Source organism: Canis lupus, chromosome 13 (assembly GCF_011100685.1).
Source record: "Canis lupus familiaris isolate Mischka breed German Shepherd chromosome 13, alternate assembly UU_Cfam_GSD_1.0, whole genome shotgun sequence".
NCBI lineage: Eukaryota > Metazoa > Chordata > Mammalia > Carnivora > Canidae > Canis > Canis lupus.
Window position 1 is genome coordinate 63,995,452 of NC_049234.1, and position 12,321 is coordinate 64,007,772.

The following is a 12,321-nucleotide window of genomic DNA, read 5'->3' on the forward strand; positions in this document are numbered from 1 at the left end:
GGAAGGACTAGAACAAAAGTGAAGCCTGAAAGGAGAACAGTGCAAACAGCCCGAGCTGTAAACAAAATCTCCACCATCTTTTGAAATCTGCATGCGGGCAAGTCTCTGAATCTGTCTGAATCACAACCTTCTCATCCAGCCAAAAAGATGACGATGCACGTTCCCGCTTCATGAACCTGGGATGGGTAGTGCCATCTTCCCAGTCTTATTTTCCATTCTTGGGCATACTTGGGCAGTAGTATTCTTTCCATTTAAACATTTTGCTGGAAAGGGCATCAAGAGGGGCAAAATTACCCTGCACCCTTATTTTCCACTCCGAATCCACTTATCATCTGACATAACAGAATCACTTTTCTATGTATCTGCCGTGTCACACTGGGCTGCTGGAGAGCAGGGGGCAGTCATCATTTAATTTCTCTCTTTACTGTTCCCCCCCGCATAGAAAAATAAAACAAGTGGATTACACAAATATACTCTCGACAAAGTTGAATAGGAGAGAAGGCATGAGTCATGATTGTTTATTTCATCCTACTAGTTGTGTGGTATTAATTAGCCTACTCACTTCCATATGCCATCGAAAAGTAAGTAGTTCTTAAAAAGTTTCCCAGAATTAGGATAGTTGCGCTGTGATCCACATTCCTAAAAAGCCTATTTTACTGGAAGAATTGAGGAAGAGATATGTATCTTCTGGACAAGGAACCAGTTAGAGAGAGAGAGAACAATGCTTTTTTTTCTCTTCAAGTCAAGAAAAATCCAGTTCTGGAATTAGCTGTGTCTACATCAAAGTGAGTGGAATTGAGCAGCTCCCTCTCTCCCCATTTTATTATCTTCTTGTCAGGATGAATTGCCCTACCACATTCTAACAGGGCGGTCAAAACTAGCCGTTTCATCTTGGGATCTGAGTTGCACAGGCTTGGGCACCACCTTCAATTAAATCCCAAAACTTTACCAGTGGAGAGTGGAGATTATTCCTTAGCACCAAGTATTATTCTCCCCAGAAACTCTTCTTTTCAAAGATTAGGTTAGTCTAAATTCCTTTATCAGAACGGAGAGGGATTTTAGAGTCAGATCAACCTGAATTTAAATCCATCTGGCTTCTGCCATGACCAGTTGTGTCACGTCCTCCTTGTAAAATAGGGAAAATGATACTTAACCAGCGAGGTTACTGAGTGAGATGGCACAGGTAGTCCTTTAAGTGTATAGTGTGGGACTAAGAATTGGCCAGTAAACCCGAATTTAGGGACCCTGGGACACAAACAAATGGGAAGGGAAGTGACTTGAACTTCTGGCCAGTGCTCCTGCCGTGGGTGGGAAAGGCTCTTGGCTGAGCTTCGGTCCCACCAGGGGTGAGGGAGGCGCGCTCTCCGGTCCTTCAATGAGCTTCATTATCTTTGTTAAAGACGCTGGGGCTGGGCCGGGCTTCACCAAGTCGCTCCCGGGCTTGCAGTACTTTTGGGTCCTCACATCGAGCTTTTCTGATTAGCCCCCTGGTTGGTGGCATTTAGACCAACCGAAGTGCGCCTCGAGGTGGTTCTCAGGCGGTTCGAAACTCTGGCACTTGGGCCGCCAGGTCCCAGCGCTCGAGGCCGCTCCCACCCGGACCCGGGGCGGGCGCGTCTCCATCGCCTCCCGGGGCTCCCGGCCCGGGGCGGTGGCCTCGCGGGGGGGGGGGTGACGTCACGGGCATCGCCTGGGCCCCGCCCGGCCTATAAAGCGGCAGGTGCGCGCTGCGCCCCGGGACTGTTCGCGCACCTTGCGCAGCCGCCCGCGTCCGAGCGAGAGACCCGCGGCGGCCCCGGCGCCTCCCCCCGAGCGCGCCGTGCGCCCCGGTGGCCGCGACCCGGTCCCCGGCGCTTCCTCCGCCTCTTCCAGCTGCAGCTCCGGGCCCAGGTGCCCCGAGGCCGCGCCGCCCCGCCGAGGGACCCATGCGGGCTCCGCTGCTGCCGCCGGCGCCCGTGGTGCTGCCGCTCCTGCTCCTCGGCTCAGGTGAGGAGCGCGGGGCTCCCTCGACCCCCTCGGCTTGCTCCCCGGGAGGAGGCCGAGGCGGGCGGGCGTCCGCGACCTGCCAGGCCGGCAAGAGGGCGCCGGAGGGCCCCTGTCCCGCCGCAGGAGGCCTCGGAGATGCCGCGGTCCATCCAAATCCTGGACTTTTACGATAAAGGAACCAGGAGCCGAGTCGGCACAGGTGAAGCGACGTGCGCGCATCTTAGGGTAGTCAAGTCCCGGACCCGGAACCCGGAGCGGTGCCTCCTGCCCAAATCCTCCGTCTCCTCTGTCCAGTGATGTTACCTTTACCTCCCTGGACGGAAGCGCCCCCCACCCACCCCCACCCCACTCTGTTTTAGGGACACCTACAAGATAAAGCAGGAGTTTGAGACTCAAAGCCCCAAATCTCACCTGGTCCCCGGTGTCTTCCCAGGATAAGGAAACAATGACAGTAAGAGTCATTATCGTCAAATATCATGTCTACTGTTTTACAGTCATGCATGTAATCTTTTTAAACAATGTGATCGCGTGTTAAGAACGCCCGGTGCCTCTATCTAGAACCCGTCCATCCCAACGGGGCATTCAAGCAAACAAGTGCATCCGGCATGTGGCGCGATGGGAATGTACAGACGCCGTCCGTTAAGTAATTAGATGAACGTGCCTAGTTTGCTGGGTTATTTGGTGTGAAACGTAGTGTAGACTGTGGAAAAGAAAACCTTGATGAAAGGAGCTCAGTAAACAGCTGAGTTCGCTCGTTGGCGAAATGTGAAGATGCTTTCGTAAGTGACTCAATCCCAGACAATAGCCCATGTGCAATAGCTGCTTTGGTGTCAGAAGGTAAACACTTCTCCTGAACACAGCTGCCTGGTGAGAAAGGCGCCCTGCTTCACCTTTCCTTCCGTTGTTCTTGCTCCCACAGCCTATTATGCTGCTGGATTGGACGTCAACGGCACCGGCTCTGGGAAAGGGGGACCATTATCCGGGGACCACAGCGCCGATGGATTGCAGGTCACCCCGCGAGGTGGGATGTCGTCAGGAAGTGAGATTTCCCCTGTGAGCGGGACGCCTTCCAGTAGGGAACTGTCCTCGGGGATCGACTATGACTATGCCGAAGAGTATGACAACGAACCGCAAATACCTGGCTATATCGTAGATGATTCCGTCAGAGGTGAGTGGAGGATAAAGCAGCAGCGTAGCCTATACGGGGTGTGTTGGCGTGAGCAAAGCGGCTTGGAACCCCGAATCTTCGGGTGGTTTTCTTGTGTGTGGGTCCGACGCATTCCCCGTGGGTAAGCTATCAGCTGAGGTGGAAAGAGCTTTGTGTAGGCACATCTGATATGTCCAGAGCCCTAACAAATGTTTCATGCCTATTAAGTCTCCTTCACAGGTAGGGATTGTTATCATTCTAAGATGCGATAACCGAAGCTCAAGATTGTTTTGCCCCAGGTTTCACAGCCAGAATGCAGTTGAGTCAGAGTGAGAATTCCAGTGTTTGATTCCACAGCCTGTGCTCTTTCCCACGGGACGGCATGGCCCCAGTGCTGAGAGACAGGTGTGGGCATCAACCAGTCCTCAGCTCTTGGATCCACTCCCCACTGCCACGTTTCCCTAAATACCTGCATTTTAACGCAAATAAGAGAACAGAAAGTAGTGGCAAGAAGCAATTGGACTTTAGCAAGTACCAGAAACTGGTGATTCTAAGAAGAGTAATAACAACAGCAGCAACAATAATGATATAACCTTCTGGAAATATTAAAGAAAGACCATATGCATGGATCCATATGCATGGATTTCAAATTGCTAAAATCACGATTTAAACCCAAATTCCGTGTGTTAAATAAGAGTGACCCCAAATTTTGTTCTCTTTTGCTATTATCTGATCTTTACAAAAAAGCCTAAATTTGCTTAAAATGAAGAGTACCAAGGTCAGAAGTAAGTATTGTTCATTACCCTCATATTACTTTGGAGTTTTAGGGCAGATGAGGTCATCATTAAATCTGCTCTAAATATCTGAGGAACATCCACTGTGGAGGCAGGACATAATGCCCCTTCTCTCTTGACTTGAATATCCCTGATTCCTCCCACTCTGTCCAGCTCCCAGACCTGGTGAATACAGCAGGTGATCCACAGGGACGGGGACTGGGTTAAGCGGCAGGTGGGAAAAACTTCAGGGAGCACTCACTCCACTTTACTCTTTGCTTAGTAACTTGTGCTTTTATGTAGGTAAGGTGGGGAAGGGGGTCCGTTTACGCTTCTTATTTTTGGAGATAAGATTAGAAACTGTTCTCTTAAAGGGGTTTCAAGTTGTTAACATTTCAAAAGGCCAAATAAGTTGGTAGTGGTGAAACGGACTAGTGCATTGTGAAAGAGTGAAACTGGTGGTTGAACTACTTTGAAAGGCTGTTGAGCCCAGGGGGTTGATGTGTGCTGCAGTGCTTCAGTACAATTTGTAATATGCCTGATAATATCCAGTAATATTCCCTTAAACTGTTTCTGTTAGAGGATTCATTCTAACTTGCAGTACTTATCATCAAAGTTTCAATATAGAAACTGTATAACTGGTTAAACATTGCTTCTAATTTGGCTATTAATGTTATAATAACTTGCTAAAATACTCATAATATTTATTTGTTGCTTCCTTAATCACAGGGTTCTATCTTTGATACCCTTCCCTGTGTTTCTAATGTTTTCTATTTAATGGACCATTATTCAGGACCATTATGACTAATGGTATTATGACATTATAGTATTTTCCTCTTTGCACTGGGCTGTTTGCTAAATATCTGCTTAGATAAGCCTACTCAGGTATTAGTATAACAAAACACACAGCTCCAACATGAAAACTCCTCCTTCCTATGTTTAGCATGTGGGTATACTATACCCTGCATAGCTATAACATTGAAAAAATGTTTCTGTAGATCTAGAGTGAAGATGAGTGAATCTCTGAAGCATCAAGTTTCTGGATTCCTATTTTTCAAACAGATTGACCCAGAAATGAGTCTCGGGGAATTAATCATAACTATTGTCATTTGGGAGTTGGAGAAAATTGATTAATTCTGATGTGTAACTCTCAGTTTTTTCCACTCTCAAGTAATACACAGTAATTCCCAATTATGGTAGTGAGCACAAAACCGAGATGAGTAAATAAAATCGACAAATGTACTAAAGTTCCATTTTAATCAGTAGCATTAACCTATCCAGGGGAAAATGTAGGATAATGAGAGAACGAAAGGCTTTGACACCCTAGCACTGTCATTTTCTACTTGCGTGCCCTTGAACATGTTACTTGTCTTCATTCAACTCTAGTGTCCTCCTCCCTATCATCTGGATAACAACACATTCAACTGTGATCTGGGTTTAATCAAATTAAGACTCATTACCAAGAACATGGCATGTATAAGAAATTCAAAAAGTGTGAGATATTTCATGGATTTTTTTAGGCAGGTAAATACTATTATCGATGATAATACCAGTACAAATAAATTCAAAATGTGTTTCTAAGTTAATAAAATAACAAGAAGGTTCAGATTTTGAAGTGCCACACCATACAGATATTTTCTTTAACCAATTATTGTATATGAATTGTATTAAATAATGGGAAAAATATGGTCATCATCCCCATGAGCTTTCACTGCTAGGACTTCTTTCTCTCATGTCTTCAAAATGATACTCAAGATGAAGAGAGACTTTTGTCAATAAATCTTATTTGTTTATTTTTTAGTTGAACAGGTAGTTAAGCCCATGAAAAACAAAACAGAAAGTGAAAAGACTTCAGATAAACCCAAAAGAAAGAAAAAAGGTGGAAAAAGTGGAAAAAATAGAAGAAACAGGAAGAAGAAGAATCCCTGTGATGCAGAATTCCAAAATTTCTGTATTCATGGAGAATGCAAATATATAGAGCATCTGGAAGCTGTAACATGCCAGTAAGTTTTCCTAAATTATATAGAAATCTGTATAACACCATCTCTGAAACTCCTAGATGCAAAAAGACACTCATTTTCCCCCACATATAAACCAAGGACCTGTAATCTTTTTCTTAAGAGACCAGCTGGGAAATAATTTAGGCTTCTTTGGTCAAGATTAACTATATACTTACAGAACCAACTAAAATATAACCACTTAAAAATAAAAACCATTCTTGGCTTGCACACTGTAAAAAAAAAAAAAAAAAAAAGGGCAAATGGCCAGAATTCTCATGGGCAATGGTTTGCTGACCCCTGGTATAAATCATCATTTTACAATATATATCTTACAAAACCTTTTTTTATAATAAATTTATTTTTTATTGGTTTTCAATTTACCAACATACAGAATAACACCCAGTGCTCATCCCATCAAGTGCCCCCCCTCAGTGCCCGTCACCCAGTCACCCCCACCCCCGCCCTCCTCCCCTTCCACCACTCCTAGTTTGTTTCCCAGACAAAACCTTTTTTTTTTTTTAAAAAAAAAAAGGACCGAAAGGTACTATCCTCCTTCCCCCCAAATGCCACTAGCACACTAAATGACAGTGGAATTAGCTGCATAACAAGTCACTGAACTCATCAGTTGGTCATAAAAGGAGCACAAAGAATGAAAAGGTGTGTCTTCTTGGAATATTACACCCAAACTAATCTCAACTTGTTCTTATACTAATAGATCTTTGGCTTGAATGCATTCTGCCTCATGATTTTGAAATATAAATAGATGGCATGACTTTTTGGGTTTTTGGTTTTTTTTTTTTTTTTTTTGAGTGGGTACAATTAAATATTGATGACCTGGAGAGTAAACCTAAAATATGTGGAATATTTACAGTTATTATTATAATTTTTGAATGTGGGTTGTTTACAGATGTCATCAGGATTATTTTGGTGAACGATGTGGGGAAAAGTCCATGAAGACTCACAGCATGGTGGACAGTGATTTATCAAAAATTGCTTTAGCAGCCATAGCTGCCTTTGTGTCTGCAGTGAGTTTCACGGCTATTGCTGTTGTTATTACAATCCAGTAAGTTTGGCATAACTTGAACATTCCTACTAAAATAATGCCAGGTTGATTTTTTTCAGTGTTTCTATCACAGTGTACTATATCATATTTTAGATTAATTATTCTATTGGTGGCATGTATCTTTGGTCATATCTTTATACTTCACTGACAAGGATCACAGAAATTAGTCAAAATTTATATTACTTTGGCCGCCACAGAAACTTAATACGTAAGGCTGTTTTTCAAATACCCTAGAAATTTTTTGAACTTAAAAATTGATGGTTTTGTTTCATGTCATACCTCCCCTCATGGCTACCTCCAAATGCCAGAGTGTTGGTGTCTACTATGAATCTCTTTAAGCTTACAGAAGCCTCTTGAAGCTAATTAGGACCTGGTTCATAATAGATTGTCAGAGATTGTGCTTTGACACTAAAAACCACAAAGAGCTCCAAGCCAGGAGCCAAGAAATGATATATCCTCTGCCTCTATGAATTGTCAAAGGTAAGATGGAAATTCAATTACAAAAAAAAAAAAAAAAAAAAAAAATTCCTCCATATGGCATTGCGTAGGAAGCAGGGACAATTCTATTACTGTTCTACTCCTGCAGTAACTGCCTGTGCTCACAATACCAGATCACACACTTCACTTCATGACCAATGAATGTTAGAAGTAGACTGTTCCTGGTAGGCACTGGTGGTTATGTCAAAATGGCATTGTCTGTCAAACAGAAGTCAGCGAATTAAGGAAGTTGGGGAAGGGTGTGAGTGGCTCTGTAATGACTCATGTGCTACTAGAGCTTGGGAAAAGCAATAGACTCATTATTCTAATTTTAGGTCTTGGTAAATTACTTTAACAACTGGACTGTGTGCATGATCTACCACTCCTGCCATTCAGGAAACAAGGGGTTATCTTCTGCCATTGTTTACTATTATTTTAAGTGCAGATCAGATAATGATAAAAAGACACATTTAAAAAACTGTTTTATGATGCACATAGAGTTTGATGTGTGCTCTAAATTTGTTTTGCACACCCTAGAAATTATTTTGATCTGCTAATACCTCAAGCCAGATATGCAAATATGTTTAGGAAAAATACCCTAAGACAAATAAATGATAATTGTTTGTCATAGAAGGATAGAAGGAAAAAAAAATAGCCAGTGTTTTGAAATAATTATTCAAACTTGTGATCATTCATGGTGAAAAATTTAATCCTTTAGAAAATCATGGAAAAACTTTGTCAGGTGGCACTCTTAAACCTGTGCGGTGACCTTCCTCCTTTTCTGCCATATTCTTGTGTTTGACACATAGAGCAAAGAGTGGCCTAATCCACATTTTGCTTTTTTTTTTTTCTATAATTGAATTTTTTCCCCAAACATGACAAAATTCTTAGGATTTTAGGAGTAATATTTAGTGGATGGAATAAAGACCTATTAAAAATAGAATTTCCTGTATAACACCAAGGCGTTTTTAAATGATTGAGTTTTGTGAGAAAGTAACAATGAATAAAACTAAAAGTAAGTATTTATTATGTAGAAATAAAATCCAACTTCTGATGTAAGCAGGTGTGAAAAAATTCTGATCATTTAAATTAGTTTGTACAAGTGTAAAGTCTTTCTGTGGTAAAACTATACCATCTTCTTCTTCCTCCAACTGTACTGGCACCTGTGCTAAGTGTTGAGGAAAAGAAGAATGAGGTCTTGCCATTTGCAACAACATGAATGGACCTAGAGGGCATTATGCTAAGTGAAATAAATCAAAGAAAGTCACAAACTGTATGATTTCATTTATATGTGGAATCTGAAAAATAAAACAAATGAATAAACAAACAAAAAGCATAAACAGACCCATAAATACAGAGAATAAAATGATGGCTGTCAGAGGGGAGAGGGTAGGAGGATGGGCAAAGTGGGTGAAGGGGAGTGGGAGATACAGGTTTCTAGTTAAGGAATGAATAAGTCATGGGAATAAAAAGTACAGCATAAGGAATATAGTAATGGTATTGTAACTGTTGTGTGGTGACAGATGGTAGCTACTCTTGTGCTGACTGTAGCGTAATGTATAGACTTGTTGAATCCCTATGTTATACACCTGAGACTAATGTAATGTTGTGTGTCAACTATAAAAAAACTCCCATATATGAATGTGTTCCATGCCTTCTGAAAGTTTGTGTCTCAAGGGATGTCCATTTAAACCTCAGTACTTTGGGAATGTATTTATATAAAGTCACCATGAACATCCCCTTAAAAAGAATGGTGGTAATATTTATAGCTGGGTTTAAGTTTTGGCTTGGTATAGAATACAGTGTAATGTTCTATAAGGACTCACAAAAAAGGAATTCCCTGTACTCATGAAAACCCCAATCAATATATAGATGAACTTTGATGACCATAGAGTATCTTGTTCTCTGAAGGCTTCGAAAACGATACTTCAGGGAATATGAAGGAGAAGCTGAAGAACGAAAGAAACTTCGACAAGAAAATGGAAATGCGCATGCCATAGCATAACTGAAGATAATGTTACAGGTTTGAGTTTTAAAAGGTAACTTTAGATGCTATCCTATAATTTTGAAAAATATAGCATCTGTTATCTTGAGTGAAGAAATTGTTCTTAATTATGGATACACTATGAACATTGGCTATGTGAAAGTCTTATTCTTTGAGCATGAGATGCAGTTCAATAGTGAGAAAAGACTATGTCCTTGGTCAATATTATAAGGGATGTAAAGATGAGGCAGACACAGATCCTCTTCTCAAAGAAGTTAGCGTTTAGTAGATAAGAAGTAGTAAAAGGAGCCAGAATGCTAGGGCAAGTAAAATATGTGTCATATGAAAGGAATATGAGGAGTTTCCAGTGAAGGAGAGGAAGTGCTGTGGAATGTGTGTAGGGAGCAGGAAAGGATATCATGTATAGGGTGGCACTGGAAGTGAGCCTCCAAGGACTGACAAGATTGGGATAAGCAATTTTGAAGAAGGAGGAAGATTAAAAGTGTAGGATGAACTGCGTCACTTTAGAAACTTGTGAAAAATGGCCTAGTTCAAATGGGTGTTGAGGAGAGAAGGTTGGAACGAAGGTTGAGCTCTCATGGTGGAGAGCCAAGTCAGGGTGCATGATTACAAATGTGAGGAAGTGGAGAGAGCAGCTTGATCATCCTTTTAAAGAAAGGAAGTAGAGGGGCCCCTGGGTGACTCGGTTAAGTGTCCAACTCTTGATTTCTGCTCAGGTCATGATCTCAGGGGTATAAGATTCTGCTCCATGTTGGGCTCTGTGCTGGGTGTGGAGCCTGCTTAGGATTCTCTCTCAACCTCTGTGCCCCCCCCCCAAAAAAAAGAAAGGAGGTAGGAAGGGAGAAGGAAGTACAAATTTAGAGATAGTTTGGTGAAGGGATATATTGTAGTTCTTATTTTTATTTTTTTTGTAAAGAGGCAGAGCTGAGCATGTTGTAGGGAAAAGTAAGGAGCTATGGAGCAGAATATTTTATTAATAACCAAAGCTGACAGCCAACGAGGCAAACTTCCAGAGGAAGAGGAGACTAGGAGATCAAGGACACATTTAAAGTTGGCCAGAAGAAGGAACTCCATTTCCTTAAACATTCAGGAAAGATGTCACATCCTTAAGTCATTGATTCTCTACCATCAGTGGGTTTAAGAATTACTTGAGATGCTGGTTAAATATGCACATTTCTAGGCCAAACCCTAAGTTTTTTTTATGGGTTTGGGGTTTGGAAGCACTGCAGATGCTTAGAGAAACACTGGCTAGCATTGGTTAAATGCAAGCATTATGTTAGGAGCCTATTACAGAATTAGCTCAATAACTCATAAAGTGGATAATTATCAATGCAATGATGTACTCAGTACTTACTGCATCAAAATTTATCATACTATTGGCTTAATGTGCTGAAGCTAAGACCACCAACATGAATAAAGGTAGATTTTTGGTTATGTAGTGCAGCTGAGATTTTTCAAAGTAGATCTGACAGGACTTTTGGAAAAGGAATATGCTGTGCTGGCACATAGTGGCTGCTATTAGCTGGTAGCTTCTATCATTTATGCTCTTGGCACTGATTATCCTAAATTAACTGTATATCACAAATACACTGAGCCATTTAATCTGTCTTTTTAACTATGTCCACTGCATAGATTTGGTTAGGAAAACTACTTCCCATGAGTGTTATTGCTTTTTATGAGGTGGAATTTGATGAAACAGGCTTCAGCTTATGCAGTCCTCCACCTAAGTAGGCATATAACCAAAGCAGGTATGAAGTTGAACTGGCAGTTCATCTCTGAAAAGCTTTTAGCATTTTTCAGAAGACATTCTAGATGGACAGAAATTCTGATTCCTGATTTTAAAAAATATTTTGCTAAAGCTATACTGAAATTGGGCTTTATATCTCTAATAGTCTTATTTTATTTTTGACCAGGGTATCGGATCAGAGTCATTGCCGGGTCACAACCTTGAGTGATGAGTTGGTTCCTCTTTTCGGTGGATCATAAGAAAACAGAACCTTTTTGTTCTGATGGTTTTAAACTTTCAATTGTTGCTTTTTATGCTAAGTCTTATTTCTGTACATAAAGATGCATGGAGATAAAAAGTATTTTTTCAAGTTGTAAATAATTTATTTAATATTTAATGAAAGTGTATTTATTTTACAGCTTATTAAACTTTTTTAAGCAAAGAGATTGAGAGTTTGAATATTAGTTTTGAGATTGCAAGACTCTAGGGTATTTTTTTCCTAAAGCTTAGATGATCATTTTGAAAGAAGTTCCTTCCCTTTTTTCCTATTTTATGTTGATCTTCAAAACTTACTTCTTTTCTTAGAAAGTATTATTATTGGAAAGTTAGAAACTAGAGTAATTTAGTCCTCCCACAAATACTAGTATCCTAAACTGGTCTTTCTTATTCTGTGTAGAATTTATTCCAAGTCCTGGTAATTTTAAAACTTCTAAAATCAACCAGTGGCACTGCCCCTCCGTCACAGTAGACACAGATATTGTAAAAGAAAGAAAACCCACTGCCCATCATAATCATCGTCATCACAAACAAGAAAAAGACGAGAATAAGTTTTAAGATGACAAATATGGCATTTCAAGAAAACCAGAAGCGTTTAGAGATTTATTGCTCTAATATCATGACATGAATATACAAAGCATCTAAAACCACTCCTCTTTTTCCTCCCTTCACTACTGTTTTTTTATATTATTTTAAACAAATACATGTGCGTTTGGGGTGAGTGCTCTTTCAAGAACATTAATTCCCTGGAGTGACCCACAGTTTGGTTCCTAGCCAGCCAACTAAGTTACCTGCATACAAAACAAAACAAGCCAACCTTTATAATGTAGGGGGAACATTTTGAAGAAATCAGCCAATAATAAATGTA

General features: G+C 41.0%; 1 protein-coding gene across 3 annotated transcripts; it reads left to right on the forward strand.

The window, feature by feature from the left end:
- Positions 1-553: 553 nt before the first annotated feature.
- On the forward strand, positions 554-11,555 carry AREG (amphiregulin). Of its 3 annotated transcripts, XM_038556330.1 has the most exons (6): positions 2,107-2,185; positions 2,906-3,154; positions 5,708-5,909; positions 6,814-6,969; positions 9,358-9,485; positions 11,365-11,555. In XM_038556330.1, the coding sequence occupies exons 1-5, from the start codon at positions 2,122-2,124 to the stop codon at positions 9,449-9,451; spliced, it is 765 nt and encodes a 254-aa protein (XP_038412258.1). In that variant the 5' UTR covers positions 2,107-2,121; the 3' UTR covers positions 9,452-9,485; positions 11,365-11,555. The 3 variants fall into 3 exon arrangements, with proteins under 3 accessions (XP_038412260.1, XP_038412259.1, XP_038412258.1); XM_038556332.1 differs by lacking the exons at positions 2,107-2,185; positions 11,365-11,555 and adding an exon at positions 554-581 and having other exon boundaries at positions 9,358-9,486; XM_038556331.1 differs by lacking the exons at positions 2,107-2,185; positions 11,365-11,555 and adding an exon at positions 1,846-1,986 and having other exon boundaries at positions 9,358-9,486.
- Positions 11,556-12,321: the final 766 nt, after the last annotated feature.